Source organism: Pempheris klunzingeri, chromosome 12, assembly GCF_042242105.1.
Source record: "Pempheris klunzingeri isolate RE-2024b chromosome 12, fPemKlu1.hap1, whole genome shotgun sequence".
Lineage (NCBI taxonomy): Eukaryota > Metazoa > Chordata > Actinopteri > Acropomatiformes > Pempheridae > Pempheris > Pempheris klunzingeri.
The window spans coordinates 3,188,241-3,210,669 of NC_092023.1; the positions used below are offsets into that span (position 1 = coordinate 3,188,241).

General features: G+C 40.4%; 1 protein-coding gene across 1 annotated transcript; it reads right to left on the reverse strand.

The window, feature by feature from the left end:
* Positions 1–518: 518 nt before the first annotated feature.
* Positions 519–21,475, reverse strand: prim2 (DNA primase subunit 2). The gene is made up of 14 exons (XM_070841225.1): positions 21,414–21,475; positions 19,874–20,023; positions 19,676–19,788; positions 18,642–18,736; positions 18,434–18,554; positions 17,634–17,729; positions 15,663–15,800; positions 13,268–13,335; positions 11,914–11,986; positions 11,313–11,498; positions 4,995–5,121; positions 4,687–4,769; positions 3,008–3,076; positions 519–1,262 (listed from the first exon to the last, which is right to left on the reverse strand). The coding sequence occupies exons 2-14, from the start codon at positions 20,016–20,018 to the stop codon at positions 1,035–1,037; spliced, it is 1,542 nt and encodes a 513-aa protein (XP_070697326.1). The 5' UTR covers positions 20,019–20,023; positions 21,414–21,475; the 3' UTR covers positions 519–1,034.
* Positions 21,476–22,429: the final 954 nt, after the last annotated feature.

Here is a 22,429-nt window from a genome sequence, read left to right on the forward strand (position 1 = left end):
TTCCAGCTTCGTGCAGCCCTGGTGCAGGCCCTGTGTTTGTGCTCTGACGCTACAAGCGTGAGACAGTGATGAAGTGTGGTCTGAATGTGTCAGAAAGTCTGGAAGCCTGTTTTTTTTTTCTTTTTACCCCCCCCTGTTTCACATTCGACACCCTCAGAGACGCGAGAAATGAAATGTGATTTAAAATTAACAGTCATTAAATCATCTAATATTTCCTTTGGTTGCCTGGGAAACAATGGTGTCAATTCGGTGCCTCCCATTGGATTGGACTGGAAACTTAGTCGTCTTGTAAATGTGCACAGGAGATTAAAAAAAGAGCAAAACGGTGCGAAGAACCAAGATTAGAAGGGCAGCCAGCATCACAGCAGTGCAAAAGGTTGATGGCTTTCAGACAGCCACCATTTTTCAAAAATCATTGCAGGCGGAAGTTCAAGAGAACAGCGAGTAAATCTTTTCTGACCACATTTGCTTTGAATAAATTGTGCACTATGAGGCAATACTCCAAGACGGCAGAAAACAACTGTGGAAATTGTTTATTTTCATCCATTCTCCTGCCACCATTCATCCATACTCCTGCCAGCAAATACAATGACATTGTTTCTGAGACAGCTGGGAAATGTTCTAGTCATCACCCCCAAATCCACGTCCCTGCCAAAACACTGTGCTCTGCCACTGGGTATAAGCCATCTGAGTTCAGACCCCAGCGAAAACAAAAAGGAAGCAAAGCAAACCGAGGAGCTGCTTCCAACTCTCGGGTTAAACGGCGACACTAATGACGTTGCAGCGTCGCCATGATGCGCTTACGTGGATTTTTAAACTCTGTTTTGGTCTCAGGTTTTAATATTGTACCATCACGGTTCAGAACAGACCAGCGAGTCATGAGAAACGGCTGAAACGCACCTTTAATACTTAGATAATAAGACGTCAGATACAGTTTTAAAGATTCAACTCAAGGGAGAATACACCCCCCCCCCCCACCGCTCATAGAAAGGACAGACATTTATCTCTACATGTAAAAGGTAAAAAATATAAAGTCAGGCGTCTTGAAAGAAAGAGTCCAGGTCCTCCGTCATCTCGTCCAAACCCTGGGAGGCGTTCGCTGCTGCCCCTCGAGCTGCAGCGGACCCTTTAGTGGCAGAGTTGTCCTGCGACCTCTGTGGAGCATCCGTCTCTCGCTTTATGTCCTTGCCTCCGCCCAAAACTTTCTGGCTCTCTAAAAAGTACTGGTTGGGGTGATTGAGCGAGAAGCTGGTGTCCTCAATCTGCTCAGAAAAGAAACAGGAGAAAAAGATCAAGAGGAAATAAAAATAGCAGCCTTGGTTTTTTACAGAAGAGGCAGATTAGTAGCCTGTTGATCGACGTTGGCTTTTATAAGATCGTCACGTAACTTCTGCTTCATCTGAGACGAATATGAATGTTTTGCTAATTCACAAACACTCCACTCGCTCACTGACAATAATGAGGACAGCGGGCTTTCATGGCCACATTAGCGAGCTAAGTCAGCGGCTAACTGCTCCATCACAGAGCAGTGGAAAGATGAAGCGCCTGTTCAGGAAATAAAATGCCAAAAATCACTCACGGTGAGTAAAAACCAGAGGATTAATTAACAGATGGAGTTCGCTTCCAAACGCTCTTTCTGTGACCTTTTCCGTTATTCTTTAACAATTATCTAATTGTGATTAATGTTTTCAAAGCGGTTTCATATTGAAGGAGTAAATATTTTACTTTCACTACCTGTTGAACCACTACAGTGACAACGTTTAAGCACTTTGAGGGTGATTACATATGGATTTTTACTGCTTCCTCCACAAATATTATGATGCATCTGCAGGGGGCTGAAAAGGTTGTTGATCAATAATTGGCTGCCGCTCCAGAAGAGATTTGTCGCTTCCCAAAGTGAACCCGCGCTCTGACACACAACCTCCTTCCGCTAAACCTTTTTGCTTTTGTCGGCTAGTCGCTTCACAAGAATGTGTGTGAATTGTCCTGTGAAGCAAAGTAATACATTTTACACATGACTGCAGAACGCAGCGTCTTTGTTTTTGTTTTTTCAGCGGCTGTTTGCATGGACATGTTATGACTGCAGGCAAAAACGGGACCTCAGCTTTTATTATTAGTCAGTGACCAGTAAGCCAAGTAGCCCGGGGTTACAGCTCCACACGGGGGTTAAAGGAATTAAAGAAGCTGTCGACATTTTGGGGGAAATGATGATTTGCTTTCTTAGTTCACTGATGAGGGGGTTGATACCACTCATGTCCATTCTTTTAAAACTACTGCTCTCTTTTTTATGTAAATTCAGTTTGAGTGGAAATAAAAACAAAGGAGACACAACATACTAATTAGTGACTCCCGGTGCTAAATGCAGTTTCAGCCTTTAAGCTATGCTAAGCTAAATTAAGCCCCGCTAGCTTCATATTTAGTGTAAAGACGTGAGGCAGAACTGATCCTCATCTCATCTTCAATACAGTTTTACAGTGAAAATGTAAAAACCCAACGTCCTCCCCCTCCCCAGAGGAAGGAACACGCTCAGCGCTGTGTTTAAAGACGGTTTATTATTTGGTGACCTGAAGGTGTTTCAGAATGTATTTAACAGAAGTTGTATGTTTTGTATATCTGATGCTGAGCTGTAACTGCACATGCACCCAGCAGAGCGTCGTGCTGTTAATGTCACACACAAATATGGTTTTGAGGAGGGTTTTTTTTTTTTTTTCAGATCACTGTTTTTCTCTCTGATGAGGACCTTGAGTGTGACTGAAAGGGCTGATGACTCAAGCATCCAAACTAAAACAGATTAAATTAAAAGAGTATCCACAGGGGACAAAATGGATGTGAACGCTATAATAAACCTATAAAGCTAAGTGGCTATGACAGCCAGCTAATGATGGAGGTGATGACAGTTCTGGGTCTTTCCTGAGCCTTCATGCGTGAGCTGTGAGGACCAAACCCCCGCCTCAGACACAGGTAGCCCCCCCACTTACTCCCCGCTTCAAATCAAAGCTGCACTTACATTGTGTGTCAGTTCGAAGTACTTCTGGCATGCCAGCTGGTAGTGCATCCCTTTAACCAGCTCCAGGATCTGGAGAACAAAAAGGTGGAGGATAGAAAGTCAAATTTGAGCCCATTTTCTGTTTTCTCACACTGTTGAACTGAAACAATACGTTTACAGGGGATATTATCAACACTGGGTTGGTGCAGCCCTGCATTCACAGTCAGCTACCAACACAAACATTCCTCATAAAATCCTACTGACAGCAACGAATACATCCACGGCTGTAATGAACACAGATCACAGGCTTATTTGGGCTCCGTGTCGACTATGCAGAACGAGTTTTGGCCTCGAACACACCTTCCAGTCCTCTGGTTGTTGGTTTTTACATTTTCCTCATTCTGGCTTTGTGAGGTTCAGTCAGATTGAGAAGTGTGGATGTGAGCAGACATTTTAAAGCCCTGCCGTTGGCTGGGTCACACAAGAGCCCTCTCATTCTTGTTCTAAAACCACTGCAGTGTTCGTATGACTGCCTACTCCACTGACAAATAAACAAAAGGTCTTCAGCACTCGCTGAGAGACAGAGAGAGACTCTTCTGAGGAATCTGCCCGCATTTGTCTCCACTGTTGCTCCCTATATTCCTGAAGGCTGCCTCCAGCGTGACACTGCCAGAAGCTCCGCACCGAGGCTGATATTAGATCAGTGATGAGCTCTTCTTAGTTTCCACCAGATACTGCAGTTTATTACTTTGTTTAATGGAAGAGCAGAAACATTTGCAGAAATGCACACAACAGGCTGATAATAAAAGACACCAGCCGCGCTCTTACGTTTTTCTATTTTCTCGCGAAGCAAAAGTATAAATATCACACTCGAGCGATATTGGTGCTTCACTTCCTATTTGTGAGCTTTTCTCTGGAGGGTTCTTAGGGGATTAGAAAGACAACATATTGAACTTCCACAGAGAGACAAACCACCATTGTGGAAAGATGTTGTAGCTCGTTCTGTGAAAAACAGTGAAGCAAATCATTGTGATTCTGACTTCTCAAGTCAAAGTTCTCACTTCTGCTGACATTTGGGGTTTTAGAGTGAAACATCTCAACATCTATTGCATGATTACATAAAATTATGACGTTCGTTGATCTATTAACTTTCCATCTCGTTATTTTTAATCTGTCTAGTGCTTTGGTTTATGACCAGCTGACTGCAAAGCTAATGACAAGGTTAAAGGTTCATTAGCCGCTCTATAACAGAGGCTAAATACCGAAATTAAAGTTATAAACCCTTCGTGCTTCACACACAGACTGTATCTACAGAGAATCTGATTTAGAACAAGATCAAATATAAACTAAAACAATACATACAATTATTTATATACATATATTCATAAGACCCAGGAAATAATTCTGTGGTACATTGTTTTTCATTTGTATCCGGGGGAATGTAAGATGGTGAACATGGTTATACCACATTACACCAGCTAAACCTCAGCACATGTTGACGCTAACATTTAGCTCAAAAGCAGCAGTGCAGCATCACAGAGCTGCAGAATATCAGTCTTGTCAGGCTGTATCTGCACGACAAAGCTACTGTCAGCATAATGTCTCTCTGAGTAAATGTTTATTGTTCTGAAGGAGTCAGACACAGGTTGGTGTCTACCATCTGCCCCGCAGCAGTCAGTGTTAGAGTCTGTGCTGCCCACCTGACTGATTCCACTGGGAGACACTTTGTAGACCTGAAGCTTCTGCTTCAGCAGCTCTGGGTCACTGTGGCGGAATGGACATCCTGCAAACAGGAGATTCAACTTCATTTAAACACATGGATATATATAAACAATTAAGATAGCATATTACTTGTTTCAGTGCTGGGAGAAAAACCGAAATACTAGATTTTAGTAACGACAATGTCCACACTTCACTGTGTCGTCGAGCTTTAACTAAAAAGCCCAATAACGACAATGGAGTTGCTTTTCACTCAGGTAATGGCATCTTCCAGCAGCCGTCAACTCACCATGATGGTCGCCTTGGCTGGGTGGGTTTGATAAAATCACCTTCATGCAGCTGTAGGGGGTGTAGTCTGTTCGCTTGCCTTCTTTGCCAAACATGTGGCGGATGCTGTAGGCATATGCTTTGTCAAACTACAGAGAGGGCGAGAGGAGAGGGAAGAAGAGGAGGCATTAGTGAGGATGAAAGTGCAAGGATGAGTGTAAGAGGGACAAGGTTGGGGTGAAAAGAGACGTTGTCATACATCATGTCAGTTTTGACAGGGTGTTTTCCTCAGTGAAATATAGAGCTATTAGAGAGGACCTGCTGTAGAGGTGTCGCCACACTGGAGATAGCTGAATTATGGATACCTTAATATGGCAGTTTTTTACTCTCATTGCTTTTGCCCCTTTCTGCTCTGCAGGGCTTCTTTGACACAATATGAAGATCAGGTTTCGAATAAACTCCCAGAAAGGTGGCACTTCGTATTCATTCATTGGGAAAGTTAATTCCAAACTTTTGTTTGAACCTAAGTTGGCGTGTATAACTCCTACTGTTGCTGGTCTTAAATGGAGCTGAAGCGATAAATCACATGACAGAAAATTAAGTCAAGTACCTCAAAATTATACAGTGCACCATAATACTGTGGGGGCAGCATGGTGGTTTTCTTCAGCTTCCTCCCACAGTCCAAAGGTCAAATATTGACTCTACACTGCCCGCAGGTGTGAGTGTGAATGTGAATGGTTGTCTGTCTGTGTGTGTCGGCCCTGTGATTGACGGGCGACCAATCACTGACGACCCCCCCGACCCTGATGAATACGCATTCACTCCACCATATTTAATTTCTATCTCGACGGCTACAGATGCTAGTTATTAGAGAAGCAGAACATTTGTTAGCAAAGATATATTTGATTATCTCATATAATCAACTGCTCATAGAGGTAAAAGTATCTAATCTAATCCATGAAATGAACTAAAATCTTTGGTTTATCTTCTTTCCTTTCCTTTCCTTTCCCTTCTCATGAGATTTATTTTGTGACCTACTAGAGGGGGGGTGACCTAGTTGGAAACCACTGGACTAAACTAACTAGTGGTATCTAGTATGATAAACTATGGTATAGTATATATAATATACATATAACAATCTAAAACTATGATAACAGGTCATTTACGGTGTTGATTTCTGTCTGTGTTGTATTTACAGGCGGATAAACGCACGATAAGTTTCCACATTTAGATCTGGATGCATTTCCTCTGACCCCTTTTTGATTTACAGTACAGCTCCAGGTCGTTGCTGACAAATGTATTAACAGGATGCATTCACAGCCAGACAAATCCTTCCCTCATCTCTGTGACCACATTTGGACAGCGTCCCCGATTTCACTCCTGGAAACATTTTTACATGAAAGCAAAACATTAGAGTCAAGGGCACAAGTGGACTGCATCGATTAACACTTCTGCAAACCTCCACACCATCTTCTGTGCACTTCTCTTACTTTTTGATGGGGGTCATTATACACAATCTTCACGGTGAACCCCTTTTTTTTTTTTGTTTTTTTATGAACAGTGCTTGTGCACAACCATGAAAAATGAATTACAGAGACCCTGCCTCTAAAAATCAAACAGTAAAATACACAGTGTGCTTCAACAGTGGCAGAACACAATCACCATGACTGCACCCATCAGAGCACATTAATGTTGCAGTAAAGCCCTTGAACTTGCTAATGTGACAAGCTGCAGTGGCAATTTAAAAATCCATAAAATCTTCTTTAAGTACAATAAATCAAATATTAATTATGTAGAGCTTCTAAGGATTCAAGAGGCCATTTCCTGATTTAAGACCCCCCTACTCTATTAAAATGAATCCTGGAACTCCACTGGCACTAAAGTGTGTTTAATATGTATTATATGAAATAATTAGGAAATAAAAAGATCCTATGTGGTCTAAAAAAAAAAAGTTATAAAAAGACTCTTAGAAATTATATGATATTCAACTTCCACTTCCTCCAGGTGAGAATGAGGTGGTCTTTGCTATATGTTGCTAAAGTAGAAACTAAAAGCCAAACATGAACTAAAACTAAATATGTGATCAAAAACAGTATTCAGATTTTCCTCAGCAATCAGTGCAACTTGCCCTATTTTTTTTTTTTTTTTTTACTCATACTGAATGCAACTGCACTAAATATGATAATTTCAGTGTTTGTTTTAAATCACCAACTGTGCTCCCACACTTCAGCCTACGTTCACACAATCCTGGATATACTCTAATACAGCTGACCTCCAAACCGAGGGAATTCAGAGAACCGAGAGTCGAGAGCCTAAACACGAGCACAAAAGCTGCATTAAAGGAGCAGAGCCACCGCTCCTCTAGTGCATATCTTGGCTCATGGGGCTACATCACTGTAACACACCACCACCAACACCCCACACACACACACACACACTCGAGGACACATTCACAAAAACCTGCGGCAGTGGAGACAGAAAAATAGGACACAATCAAAGGGATTACGTGCATGTGTGTGCAAACTTGGCATGGCTTCTTAGGCTCAGTCCATAGTGACTGATATGCCTGTAGCTCCATTTTACTTTTGTATGCACTACCATTAAAATACTTCCTTTTTTAATCTGCACTACAGGGCTTTTCAGAGCAGGAAAAAAAAAAACAATGGAAGGTGTGGGACTATAAAATACTGCAACTGCACACAAGATAAGGACTTTGACACCACAGGAAGAAGAGAAGGACTGTTTTTTAAAACACAGGTAGAATTTTAAACTAAAAAAAAACAGTGGAGACAAATTAGAACTGCAGCGTCCCTAAAACGCTGCAACGAGCCTGAAAGTTTCATGGTGCATTACAGCAAAAACTGTTGTTATTTTATCACTTACACATGTACCTGTAGCTACATAATTACAAACAGAAAGAAAAAGCACAAGCTAGAAGAAAAAAAAACAGAGACACTTCAACACAACAGAGCCAGCGGGCATCATCATGTCATTAGGAACACACACAATCAAAATGTCTGCTCTATTACAGCCTGACCAATACTGAATCTTTAAGTTCAACACCGCCATCAATAACTGAGGGTTTTTTTTAATGAATCAGATAAAGATTGGCAGCTGTTTTTTTCTTATTTACATAAACACATGAGATACATTTTTTGATATGGATCCTTTAAATTTGATTTTAAAGATTTATGACCAAGACCAAGACTCTCTGACTTTCTCAAACATATTTTTGGTATTTCTGTACTGCTACTGTTTTGATACTAATCTACCAACACATACAACGATACAGATATGTCTGTGATAACCTGGCATCAGCATGTGTCTGCTGGGTCCTGGGGTCATTTCTCAGCATGAATGGTAAAACTAAGAGCAACTCTCTCCCTAGTTGCTGAAATAGTTGGACTATAACTCTGTCATTTGTCTTCTGTGACAGTTTTGCTTGCAAAGCCTTACTTTATGTTCTTATTTATTATTTTTGTAACTGTAATAGTCCCACTGAAGTCCCAGATGCTGATGAAAGAATGACCCTACTATGTAGATCAACTTTGCTGTCGTGTACTTTATGGATTTACTGAAAAGGAAAAAAAGAGCGACACAAAAAAAGTCTCTCCCCCGGAAAAAAAACATTTTTCCAAAGTGAGGCAAACCCAAAAATTACAATTATTCAGGATGTATTTTTATAAAAAAGGGTAGAAAGAAGGAGCGAGGCTCTACTTTCAAATGTTAAGAAAATACCAGTAATAAAACAGGCGACATGATTTGTAACCAAACTTCAGTTTCCGTGGTTGGAAAAGACCCCAGAGGAAACCAAACCTACCATGTGAAAAAGTGGTGCCAGTTAGTTGAAATTAATTAACCAGAAGTTAATATCTGTAAAACAAGCACTTCAAAAACAGCCTGACCCCGAGGCCATGCAACACAATAAAACATGGCACAAACAGACACTCCTCCAAATGAATAGGCTAACTTCAGTGGCAAGAGAAATGGATAGATCAAGTTGATTTCATCAATTTTCTCTCTCCCTCTAGTCTAATATTACATCGCCTCTTCCTCCAGGCCTCCCTTTCGGCATCGCTGCCTCCCATCTTTTCCTCTGTGCCTGTCGCATACTAATGAGCAGGCTTTGTGCAGCATGCCACAAAGTGCAGTCCCCGACTTAACACATACATCATTGTGAGAGCTGCGATCTGGTCAGCACCACTCTGCTGCCTCTGCTGTGGAACAAGAGCTGGGCTTTGTGCACAGCCCATCACACTTTCTCTGGGAGCTTGTACACGGGGAAACTAAGCCACCTCAGAAATGGGGCACCGAAAGGGGGGCGGTAAGATAGATTCAGTTTACTGTAGATGCCATGAGGCTCGTACCGGTGTCCAGTAACAGACAGTAGGACAGGAGAGACTGAGGGGGAAGGATAGATAGAGGGATAGATAACTCAGAAGATGATGGGAAATCTTTAGACAGCCTCACTTAAAATACTTCTCTTCTCTTTCTGAATTAAATCTTGAGGGAGTAAGGAAAGCCACAACTCAAAAATAACTTTCCTGGCTTCAACATATTGTGCTGCAGTGAAAAACCGTGTCAAGGAGCTGCACAGATTATTATTATTATATCTTTGTTTCCCCTACCAGTATTTACCAGAGTCTTAATTACAGCTGGCGATCGCAGTTAATAGTAAACCACACAGATACTCATTTTCACAATAATAAAATGAAACCATTAATATGTTGTGAGGGAAACATTTTTTCTTGTAATACAGTACCAAACTCCTCACTTCATTTCTATTCACATCACGTCCACGTTTGTCACTTAGTGTATTTTCCTCCTCTTTCTGTAAAGTAGCTCTTTTGCACTCAGAAAAGGGACGTGGAAAACCTTACAGGTGAAAAAGTATTTAGAAAAGCTAAACACATGAAGGACTCTGTGCTTATCTTTGAGCATCAGAGTGTGGTTATGATTCTTTAATGCATCCTCTCATTACCACTGAAACTGTGGCACAACATGTTCCCACAACATGCTGGGACACTTGGTCCGGCTGATGCAATAAATGTCCCTGGACTGGAAAGAGCTCAGACTACCTGTAGAGACACGACAGCCAACTGATCTGCAACTACACACCGTTATTCAAAAGGGGATCAAGGCCCACCACACACAATGCAGAGCCAGACTGCTGCAACTGAGCACAATTAAATATCTTCATCCTCTGATAATCAATCAAAAGACACCAGACACACTTATGGGTGAGATTAAACTGTGTTCAGGTGTTTATCATCGCAGGTCACACAGATAATCAGAGGGTTTTTCTTAAGCTTTTACTTAAATCATTATAATTCATCATTATAAAGAGCTGAGTGTCACAATGTGATCACATCAGGATCGTCTGGTATCTTCCAGTCAAGCAAACACTCATACTTACATTCAGTAATCATAAAAACACACACTGAAACAACAATAACAGAAACAATGAGAACAGACTGTGTGTGAATAAAGGGCAGTCATTTTCTTGACAGTCATTAAGAAAATACAGACGCATTCATAAGTCCAGACTTTTAAACCAAGTACTGAAGCCAAGCAGAGTCCGAGGACCTAACTGAGGAAATGTAAACAGAAATCATACGAGACCAGTTAAATGAATGTGGGTGCAGTCCAGGCTAGTCTAAAATAAAGTCTACAATAAAAGCAGGATTCCTTTCTTCTGGATTACACTGTATTAAATCCTGTCTGGTCTATCTGCACTGCTCCTTCATGTGGAGTGTCCACTCACTGTTGTCTCTTATTCACAGTAAGAGCAGTGGCTCTCTTCATGCAGAACTATTTTTAATGTCTTCACTGTGTCTCTGGCTCCTATTGAGAGACACAATAACCACTTTAGTCTTCATTAGCCTCATCACTGCACAGCAGGATAATAATGATACCAGTGAACTTTCTTTTAAATCAATACAGCTTTGATGGGGTCATTTCATCGCCAATGAAACAGCAGCACCAATTTATGTGTTGAATGGCACTCTGGAGAGGGACGGGCATTCAGTCTGCTGTCCTTCAGTCCACTAATCTAGTGTTCAAGGATAAACTTGGAAAAAATTAACCCCCCTCCTAAAAAAGCTCTGGGTATTCTATCAGGTTGTGGAGAAAAACTGTATAATCTAAAATAAAAAATAAAAAAACAGCAGGTCCACTGTTGAAATGGGTTACTGCATAATTGGCATGATATTTTCTGTATTATATAACACTTTGTTAATTTTGTTGAAATCCCATAAATCCATCCCCTTGACATTCATTCATTCATTTAAATAAAAAAAAAAGTCAGATTATTATATAGCATTAATGTTTTCAGCGTTACCTTGTCTGCGTCCACTTTCCCTCGTATGAACTCTAACCTCCAGAACTGCAGCGCTTGCTCCAGAGAGAGGCCGATGCCTTTGAGGAAGAGGCCGTACTGCATGCGACCACCGTGGCGGAGGTGGTGGTTCTCTCGAAGGGACTGGTGGAGCTGCCTCATACAGAGTGGGAATGACTTTCCTGAAAGCTGGAGGGAGACGACGACTAATAAAACAACATGCGGATACGGAAAATGTAAATACGTATTTTTATTCTTGCTAAATTTCTCTTCTTTTGTTCTTTTCTTCTCTTGTTTGAAGTTTATTCTTATTCTTTTGGAGCTGTGTGTAACAAAAAGCAATTTCCCCCCTGAGGATTATTTCTGATTCTGATTCTGGTTCTTATCTTTTACTTGATGTCTTCCTTTCCCATGTGGTTGGACATAATGCAAACTGATCGTGAAATGAACGATCAAAACATAAGTGGCACTGAAAACACTCTCCATTCATTCCTATCCTTGGGCCAACAGAATACAAACCTCAAATCTTCTTTTTAAAACCACCCATCCTCAAGCAAAATGGCTCCTTGAGCTTGACATCTCAAGAAAAGATGGTCAAACTTACTGAATCAATTTGGTCCAAGGAGATTTTCCCCACATTCTTCTGGATGCTGTAGTCCTGTCCCACATAGGCATGACTGAAATAAGAAAACACATTTTTTTAAAAATATATCCTGACTGTGACAAACAAGTCTGAATTTCACTAGTATCTAGTATTCTATGTAGTTTTCTAAGATGTGTTTCCTCAGTGTTATCAAGTCTTTTTGATAGAAAATAAGGTAAAGACCTGACACTAAAGTCCAGGCGTTGAAGACCGGACACGGTCATTTTAAAAAGCAGTAAATATTACACATCCCCTGTAACCTCCTGCTAAACAACCCTAAGCTGAGCTTCCATCAGTAGATTTTTAAGTCGATGACTTTAGCAGCTCCTTGAGTCCTGTGTCAGAGCTTTACATCACAATGTGTTCCCCTTACCTCAGAGATTAGTGACCTGCCCACTAATCTCAACAACATGCCCACTAATCCTCATCGACAATCAGGCACCATGACTTCTTCCACCCCAATATTCATGTTCTTACTTTTATCTGAAGTACATTAAACACCCTCGCTGTGTTCTGAGCTGCTCTCCTTTGCTATTAAACCTGAAATGAAGTGTGCTGCTGCTGCTTAACATTTCAATAGTGAGCAATTATTTACATTAAGGCATCCACAGGAAGTGTCAGTGTGTCAGTGTTAGTGGCAGTTCTGTGGTTTGATCAAACAATAAGGACATTTTAGGGGCTTTTTTTGGTAATGGATTAAATTTGGATGCCGTTTTTGTGAAGACTTGTGTTGCATTTTGGGTGAAATCTACCTGTCAAACGCATCAAGATAAGCAAACAGCTTTTACTGCAACCAGCCTGCCTTCTGGAAACCTGAGCTGTATCCACATCACAGACTCTGATCACATGACATATCAAGCTCTATCTAATATATTAGTTAAGGAATAATATCAAAAATGCTTATCGCCTCTGCATTGGTTTATATCTGTATCACTCATTCAGGATTCACTTCCATAAAAAAGGAACATTTGTACAAGATTTAAGTCTGTTATTAATCAAATTACTAATCTATCCCAAAAACAACTTCTGGGATGCAATACAGTGCATGACAAAGTGTATGGAGAAACAACGCACATGCTGAATTGCTTCAAGACAGAGTAGCTTTAGCAGTACAGGTAAATTATGCTGCCAGGATGAAGTCAGGCACCACAAGTCCACACAACATCTGGACTTGTCGACAGGGACAGATTGGATTTACTCAGACAAGCCACAAGCCTCCGCTGTTCTCTGGTGCCAAAGATCAATTCTGCTAAATCTCTTTCTCATCAGAAAGTCCCAGCAAAGTGGCAGCAAAGTTATCAATCCCGCTGCTTACCTGAGGTGGTTAAGGAGCGGTTGGAGCCGTTCATCAGACTGCACCGCTGGTAACGAGCGGGCCGTCAGCTGCAGAGGAGATGGACAACACGTGAGTAATGGTAAACAGTGTAGGTCACTGACATTGGGGAGATAAAGTATAACACAGAAACGGATTAAAATACAAGGCTACGGCTTAATATCTTAGGCAGGTTCAATACGACTGCATCTGAGTCAGTTTAAATAATCAATATCTAACACTGTTTTTTTACTTTACTTTTAGGGAAACCTATTACTGTATGCACATCCTTCCCCAACAAAAGGCTTTGGTCAAACTGCTTTAGAAACATGACTCTGTGTGAAGGTCTGCCTTCACATGCACATAAAAAAAACAGCTTAATACATTACATTTCTGTTATGTCCAGTTAAAATGAACATCTAACCAATAACTGGTGTCATATGGAGAAGCAGCTTTCAATTTCATGCCTTTTTAATGCCACATTTCCTGCAATGTCCCCTTTGACGTCCCCAGTGGGGGGGGAATAACCATTATACTGCAGTAACACAGAAACAGTGACAGTGGCACAGTTACAAAAAATAGTTTTGGAGCATTATTCCATTCCAATAGTTAGTGGTCCGTATAATTACCAGGAAATGGAAGAATGGTGGAGCTGGACCAAGTTACTCTTTATTTGTTTTTTCGTTTTCAATTTGAAAAAGATGGTCCTGCCTGTCCCATGATGGAGGACGCGTGTTCAGGTTAAAGCAAACGAAGTCAATGTTGCCCACTGTGCCAAGAGCAGCACAGAGGCAATTACTTTCTATACTGCAACAAGAACAATACACAATCTAGGGTCCGATCATGATTGGGCACTAGATAAAATTCAACTCAAGCCAGTGAATTTTTCAGAGTAAGAGAGTCCTATACGGATTCATCACCTAACCTGCACATAATAAAGTTATTTCTGAGACATGAGAAGCATTTAATCAGAGCAACAGGCCGAAGGTTAGCACCCAAATTAATCTCCATACATTTTAAGATCCACTGTCAGAAAAACATTGCAATTCTAGTAATTCAATATGTTCCAGTTTGCTAGTGGGGAGTCTTAGATAAGATGCTTTAATCTGCCAATAGGCATTTTAGATCACCGGCTACACAGAGCCCACATTTTGTCATGGGCACTGGCACTAGCCAGAGACACACTGATTGAAAGTGACTACTTAGTTAAATACGAGGAGCAAACAACGTAACAAAAGCACAAAACAAATAAGGGACCTTTGTCCGAACTGCCAAACAATCTTTTTATGCACAAAGCCATGAACTAGCAGTTCCCAGACAGACTCAGCTATATAGAAGCTAGTTTGGAAAAGCATTGTATCTGGTGCCTCTTGTGTAAAAGTGCCTTTTAGCTGGAAGAAGCAAACTAAAGGAGGTCACATGGCACACATGTATAGGTATTAAAGCCAGACCAATTACTTCTGTCTCAATAAAAATCATAATGCTTACATGATTGCTGGCTGATGACAGAATAAAATCGGATTAGAAAGGAGACCAATCAGACCAGTATTATCATTTGCAGGTCTTTATATTAGCATATTTCATCACTTCCTCTCTGCAGCTATACCTCACCAAGGTTACAGACTTTTTCTACCTCATTAATAAAACAAATCTATTCATGAACTATTTAGTGCAACCGCCTATGTTAAGCTTGTTCCTGTTCCCTGGACAGGACCCCCCACCTCGATGTAACTGAACCTCGGCTGTCTCCCTGGGCCCTGAAACGTAACGTCCCTCAGGGCGTTCAAAGCATGCCGATATCGCCCCCCCTTCCACAGCCTTTAAAATAAAAACATCATACCCGCGGGGACAATAAGCACTTTCATACTCGCTGTCCCGATCTTCCCTCCAGACATCTTATGTCATGTGTGCATACTTATTCCCCTCATTTGAACCCTGTGTTTCTCCAGCTTCCCTCAGGGCACTACAGGGAACAACCATGGTTTAAATATACCCGTTTGCCTAATAAAATGAGAAGTACTGTATGGGCAAAATGTATTCACATAAACTACATGCAAAGGGAGTGAGCAGAACAGAAACACTGGCACAATATAATGCAAACTGAAGCTGAGTTGGAGTGAGTCAGAAAGGTGCTGATTTAAATCTGTGGTACTTTTATTTACCTGGTGTTGTGTTGCATTACAGTGTATTATTATATTTAAAGTCCTGCACATGCAAATTCTACATACAGGAAAATATGAGCTACATTTTTACACCATGAAGTGTAGCCATGCACACTGGACCTGAGGTTGTAATATTTCCATTTGCCTCATTTTAATTTGTCTTCGAGCTTTATGTAATATTACATAACATCCATTATTCATCCTTTCTAAAGCATTACAGAGTTGCAAACACTTACTGCAAGAGCTTTGGACAGCCTCGTGCGGAAATCATTGAGAACAATGGTGACGATGTCCTGGTGAGGGATGTATGCGTAGCCTGCTTTGAGGTACACTTTCCTCATTCGCACAAGGTCCAGGGCATCTTGAAATGGAACCTTTAAAAGTAAAAAAAAAAAAAAAAAAAAAGAAGTTTTAAACAATTATGCACAGACGTTAATGTTCCCTTGTATGAATGGACAGACAAAGACAAACCCTTCTCCCTTTACATTTATTCTACTGATGTTCAATAAGATCAGTGTGGCGATTCTCCCGACAAATAAGACGATAAGAAGTAGCAGGCCGTGGCATCTCCTCCTTTCTGGCCTCTATTCAACTGTGAAAGGCTATAACGGTGATCTGACAATCAGCCAATTATTTTTCCGGCTCTCCATTCATACTAATTTAAGAGATTTCTCCACTTTTTGATTACTTGGTGATTCAACATAATGATGTCAAAACACGTCTATAGAAGAAAGGCGAGAGTGGAAACTACATTTGGGAGAGCATAAATTCTCCAATAAGTTGATTTAAACTGCCGCAGGGTCCAGCATTTGCTCATTTATTTCCTGTCATAAAAAGGTCTGTCTTGATCTGACAAAATACTGGCCCTGAAGAAAAGAAATATAGGACTAGGCAGAGGGATCAGTGCTTTACTTCAGTGGAATCAATGTTTCCTTTTCAAAAGAAAAGACTCTGCAGATTGACTGGTACTCTTAGGCCGGGGCCACATTGCCTACCTCTAACTTTAGCATGACGGCTGCGGCTCGGATGTGTGTGGTGTCCACATACACAGGCTGCCGATATTTCTAACTTGAGTTTGGCGTTTTCATAATGGCCATCAACTAACAGCCTTGGTAACAAATTAAGTGATTCTGTCCCCAGAAACACTAAAGGGCACCGAAACAGGAAGGGTTAAGTTAAGTTCTTTTCATATTCTGCAGAACGAAAGATGGATGATGTTGCTGGTGTGACAGCAATGTCTATCACAGATCATTTCCGTTGTCTATTTTTGCCATGAACCACACGTGTAGCTGTAAAAAAAAAAAAACAGGCAGAAGTCTCTCTTTTTCAAATCCAAATCTATGCAGAAGGAGGGTTAATTTATCCAACTAATCATCTAACGTGTTGTACTTTCGTTTGTAATGACCCAACAGGGGCACCCAATTCAGTGCTGCACTTTGATAAAGTTAAAGGACTGAAGAGAGACAGATTTATAAAGGAGAGGTAAAAATTAAAGAAGCAGAGGCCAAGAAAGTCTTTTAGTCACGCTCCAAAAGCACCGGATCTTAGAAAACCTGTGGTGAAGCGCAAAAGCATCTTTTGTGAGGCTCTTCCTGAAGGCCACAACTTTTAAACTCCACATCTCCAGTCTGTGATGACGTTTTGTTACAAAAATGTTGAAGTCTCAAGTCCAATCAGATGTATTTTTCCCAAACTTTGGAGTGCTCCATCCAGAGTTTATACAGGCTGAGTGGTACTCCTCCAAGAGACTGACTTTAATTAAATTTGTAAAACTGCTGGAGTGGCCCTTTAATGTGAAAATCCACACTACAGAATTCCCATTGTTCCATGATTCTGCACACTTTCATGCCAAACTAAGACCGAACAACTCAAAATTACCAAAAAACTGCCCAAGTAATTTATATTCTGGATCGTTTAATAGTGAGAGGAAGAATCACTCTCAACTTTCAATTACAACGGAGGGCGAATTTAACATAAGAACATATTCTGGATGTCAAAATTGTAATTTTTAGTTCTAATATACAGAACACAAAACATTAACGGTACCATGTGCAGACGGCTTGCTTTGCAAATTGCATTCACTGAGTGAGAAGTAAAGGAATATAAATTGCATATTAGAAATTACAAGTGGTCTCAATGGGGAGAGAGAGACAGACAGACAGACAGACAGACAGACAGAGACAGAGAGAGAGAGGTGAGTAACTGACTTTGTAGAAGTCCTGTTGCTCCACAGTGATTCCACTGACGGCGTAACTGGAGTTGATAAGTTCATCCACCAGAGTTTTCTTCTCCTCCATGCTTATCTGAAAAATGGTCGATGAGGATGATGGATTTCATTGAAGAAGGCAGAACTGTGTCAGTGTCAACACATTTAGATATAGATATACGATGAAGGCACCACCGCAGCGCTACCCGGAGGGGGGTCTTAAAACACACTTAAAAAGGTCAAAGGGAATTTAAACACACGGTTATTATAAAAGCACGACTAGAGTCACTATGACTGTTAAAAATAGCCTTTATGTTCATTCGTCATCGCTGAAAAATTATTTGAAATCAAACGGGAAACTAAAAAAACATCTTTCAACAATGAATGAAGATTCAGTCCCAAACACTCATGGGTCCTGTTCCACAGATCAAACAGCTCCATCTAGTGAAAATACAACTAAGCAGAAATGTGAATGGACTTGCAGACTGGTATTCTACAAATCCTACAGAGCCCTACAAAGCAATATATAATATATAATGGATATAACGTTTTCTAGTAGTAGTAGTAGCTCGACCTATTATTTTTAGTATCCAAACAGTTTGGTTCATCTTTGGTTATTATAGAAGTGATTATTGTAGAGATGCTTTCAGATAGTGCCCTGTTGACATCAGTCCAGAAGCTTTTACATTTGCGGAGGTGAATTATTAAGAATGCCAGATGTGTAAGTAAGCCTCAGGTTTTAGCAAGAATAAATGTTTTGAGTTCCAGCGTTCATTTACATTAAAAAAAAGGAAAACTCACCGTGTCATATTGCAGATTATTTCTATGGAGAAATTCAAGCTTTTGTTTTGGCAGCAGATTATTGAAGCGGTAGCGGAAAAGATCCACCTCCTGTTGTATAAACCATCGTCTCAGGTCCTCCCTTTGAGGTACCAGTAGGAATTATTCAGTTACATGTGTACAACAACACTTTTATTTGGCAACAAATATTCTCTAGAAACGCACTTACGTTTGGCAGTAGGCAAGTCTGAGGATGAAGTGGGAGATGTGGTCCTTTCTTCTTTTCTCTTGTTCACTCAGTCCATTCTGAGGTTTTCTGTCCTCCTTAATGGGTTAAAAGATGTACAGCACTTTTAATTACATATTAGTTTTAATTACTCACTGGTTCCTCAAAGGTTTTGTTGTCTTGTCGGATGTTATTTTAATCAAAATACCAGATTTTTAAAGCAAGTTCTGTGGATTCTTCTTGTGCTTATAAGAAACGTGTATCAAATACTTTTTACTACGGTAATGTTTACTTACATTTATTTATGGGACAGGAATTTGGCTTTATTTTGGCAGATAAGCAGCTAACTTTGTGCCCACTTCTTCCATCACTGTGATAGCCTCCTTTGTGTCCTTTGTGTTTTGATACTCTATAGTATGAGGGTGAATGGCAGAAAGACATAGAAATGTACTGTATAGAATCTACACAGTACATTTCTACGCATTTCTGTTAATTCTGTCAAGTATACAACAATAAACTAATTTTATAGCCTTAAAATGCTAAAAACATCCAAGTAGTTTTAATGTAATTTAATATTTTTCCTCACAAATTACATTATTGTTATTTACTATTATGTTTACCATGAATTCATAATGCCACCAGGATTCAAAGCATCCTTTAAGACGTGTGAAATGTACACACAAAATGAAGATGTGGGTTTTAACCCCACTCTGGATTCCTGCTGCTGTGGCCACCCCTCATTTAATGAAACTGACAGCTGTTTTTATTATTTTGTCCATCCTACTATGTACCGTATCAATGAGGGAAGGCAAAATAACAAACATCTGCCAGTTTCACAATGTAGTTCAACAGCACATAGTTAATACACTTGCAAGTGAGTGTAATTTAGGGCGAACCCGAGCTAAAGGAAGCACAGTGTACAGCAGTAACTATGGTTGGATGGCGTTTCTCGCCGCCGGCGACTCGTGGCAGAAAATAAATAAATGTAGCACTCACTGTAAGCTGCAGAAGTGTTTGGAAAAGCTAAACATACTCACAACCTCCGATCTGTAAGGAAAGTTCAGGGCTTTAGACTCAGCCTCCAGTTTCTTTGTGTACTGATCGGACAGTTTCACGTGGCTCACTCCCAAATTCTCAATTGTCTTCAGCACTGCAGTGGTAATAAAAGAAGACAGCAGAAATATCAGGTCCATTTCAACAAATTTCATAATTTATTTTCTGTTTGACTGCCTTACATTTCAGTCTGTCCACAGCAAGCGTCTCAAATTCAGCGAGAGCGATGTTTTCCAGAGGAGGCTGCCCGTAGAACTGAAGAGGATGTCCGTAGAGCTCCCCCTGAGAGCTAGTAATGAACTTCTTTCTTCTGCTGGTAAACTGCATAGTTCCTGATGGTGAATGTGTAATAATCTATCACCAGATTATCAGACGCTGAACATAGTGACACATGTCTGTAGCAGTCTGGTGGCTTCGCTCCTGTGTTTCTATTCTTATATTGTGTATACTGCTTTTTTCTGTTTGTGTCGATCAATAGAGTATCTACCCATCTCAGATTCACATTCACTTTAGAGTCATTTTACAGTGAACCCATCCATAAAGGAGGAATGAATAGAATAGCATAAGCACATCACAGTGTCACAAACAAAACCACAGCAATAACACGACAGGACAAGAGCAGGTTAACAGGATGCTACAGCAGAAAATTTCACATCCAGAGTGTTAAGTAGCCTGAGAGCAGAGGGAATAACGGAGTTTGCAAATCTATTTTTTTGTGCTGACACATAATAACACCGGCCTGAGGGCATAACAGAGAAATCCTTTGAAAGGACATGATCAGGGTGACGTGTTAAACCTTCTGCCTTCAGGATCACTTGCTTCTTCCAGAGGGAGGTGAGGTTCTTCTGCTGTACTCTAACGATGCTGGAGCCGATCCTGACAAGGTCACTTAGGCTCTTTTTGTCTTTCAAAGGCAGCCCACCATACTACCTACCCACCTGTCTGTCTGTCTGTCTGTCTGTCTGTCTGTCTGTCTGTCTGTCACCATGCTTACAGTAGGTGGTGCAACTACAGTGTGTGATTTTAAGAAGGCACACACACAATGACGTACAGTCCAGTGTGAGCTTTACCTTTCATGAAAATGAAAAGTAAATTACACAATTGTTCTCTGCTGTACCAGGCTTCATTTCTGTTTATAACAGCTTCAGCTATGCTGTCATTTAGAGGATAGATCAGAAGACAGCATAAGATGCTGCAAACAATAATTAGCAATCCATTGGCCCGGTTTGGTCTGACAGGTCAGGGGATCCTGAGACTATCTGAGCAAAAACTAAACCATTAAACTGTCCATGCTCTGCCTCCAGCTGTGCAGAAGTGGCACCCTGTTTTAACTTATGGCCCCATAACAGTGGCAGCAGACAACAAGCACACCAAACCATCATAAACTGAAAGACAGCATTTTTAATTACTGACATTAGCCCTCTATGAATGCCGCCAGCTAACTATTTATTATGTTCCAGTGGCTCCTGTAGCCCCGTTTAAATAAGTGTTATCGCTCTTTACCCATTAAACCAAAGAAGGAAACTTAAATTTAGCCTCCAAGTCCACCACAGTCAACAAAAGCATGTCCTAAACATCTTGTACGCGGAGGGAGATGCTAGCTAACATACAGTCAGCTAGCATACAGTCAGCTAACGTTAACGTTACCTTGGCAACAGTTTATCACACGACATAAGAAAAGCACCAGAACAACATTTAACTTGTGTTAAATTAAAATATTACCGATTAGATGATGGAGTGTGTTCTTCTGAGCTCAAGCCCGCCAAACAGTGTGTGTGCAGTTCAACAAACGCGGGTAAATGATGACGTTTGTAGGCGAATCAGGAAGTGGAACCCCGTCCCACCGAGGGGAGCACTCGTTTAGTTGTTCCGCCCGTCCCGCCACATCTCTCCCGTTAAGGTTACCCTCCCTGAAAACACGAGCAGTCCGTCTTTTTGCATGATGAATTTCAACCAGTCGTGTAGCTGAAGAAGTTCTGATTTAAAACAAGTCTTATTTTATACATTTTCACTCTTGTGACTCTTTTTTTCGCTGGGTGGAACGGGAAATGCGGGAGCACCTGTACTACATAACAAACGCACCCAGATCTAGTGCATTTGCCCATAGACTAAAAAGCAGATTTTTTTTTTTTTCAAAGTTAATGGAAACTTAAATGAATAAGTCACACAAATAAATATTCATTACACTCAAACAACTCTGCAGCAGTCAAAGATAGGGAAGTACATTTATTCAAGCTCAAGTACATGTAGCCTACTTACAATACTATGCAAATTATACACTTCTACTCCATACATGTCATTCTTTTACTCCACTATGCTTATTAGAAACCAATAATTAATTTCATTCATACATTTGAGATTTGAAATAAATGTATACTTGAAGATCATGTATAATATAATGCACTGATACTGATGTCTAACTGTATAGAGGTTAGTTAAAACTACAGTAGCTCCATCTTGAATATTGAAATGCATTGAACACGTTGAACACGTTGCAATTATATAAACATAATTACATGGCATGAAATACAAAGATAAGTGGTGTAAATAATGCATTAAAAGAAGAAGAAGAATGTATACCCAGCATGTAGTGGAATAAAAAGAAAGGATTTGCAGATAGTCAAAGAAAAAATATTAAGATTTGGTCATGCAGGACTATACAGCAGATTATTTAAAAGATTATTAGGAAAACAAAACATATAGTTTATTATAGAGTGATATGATATTTGTTTGTTCTG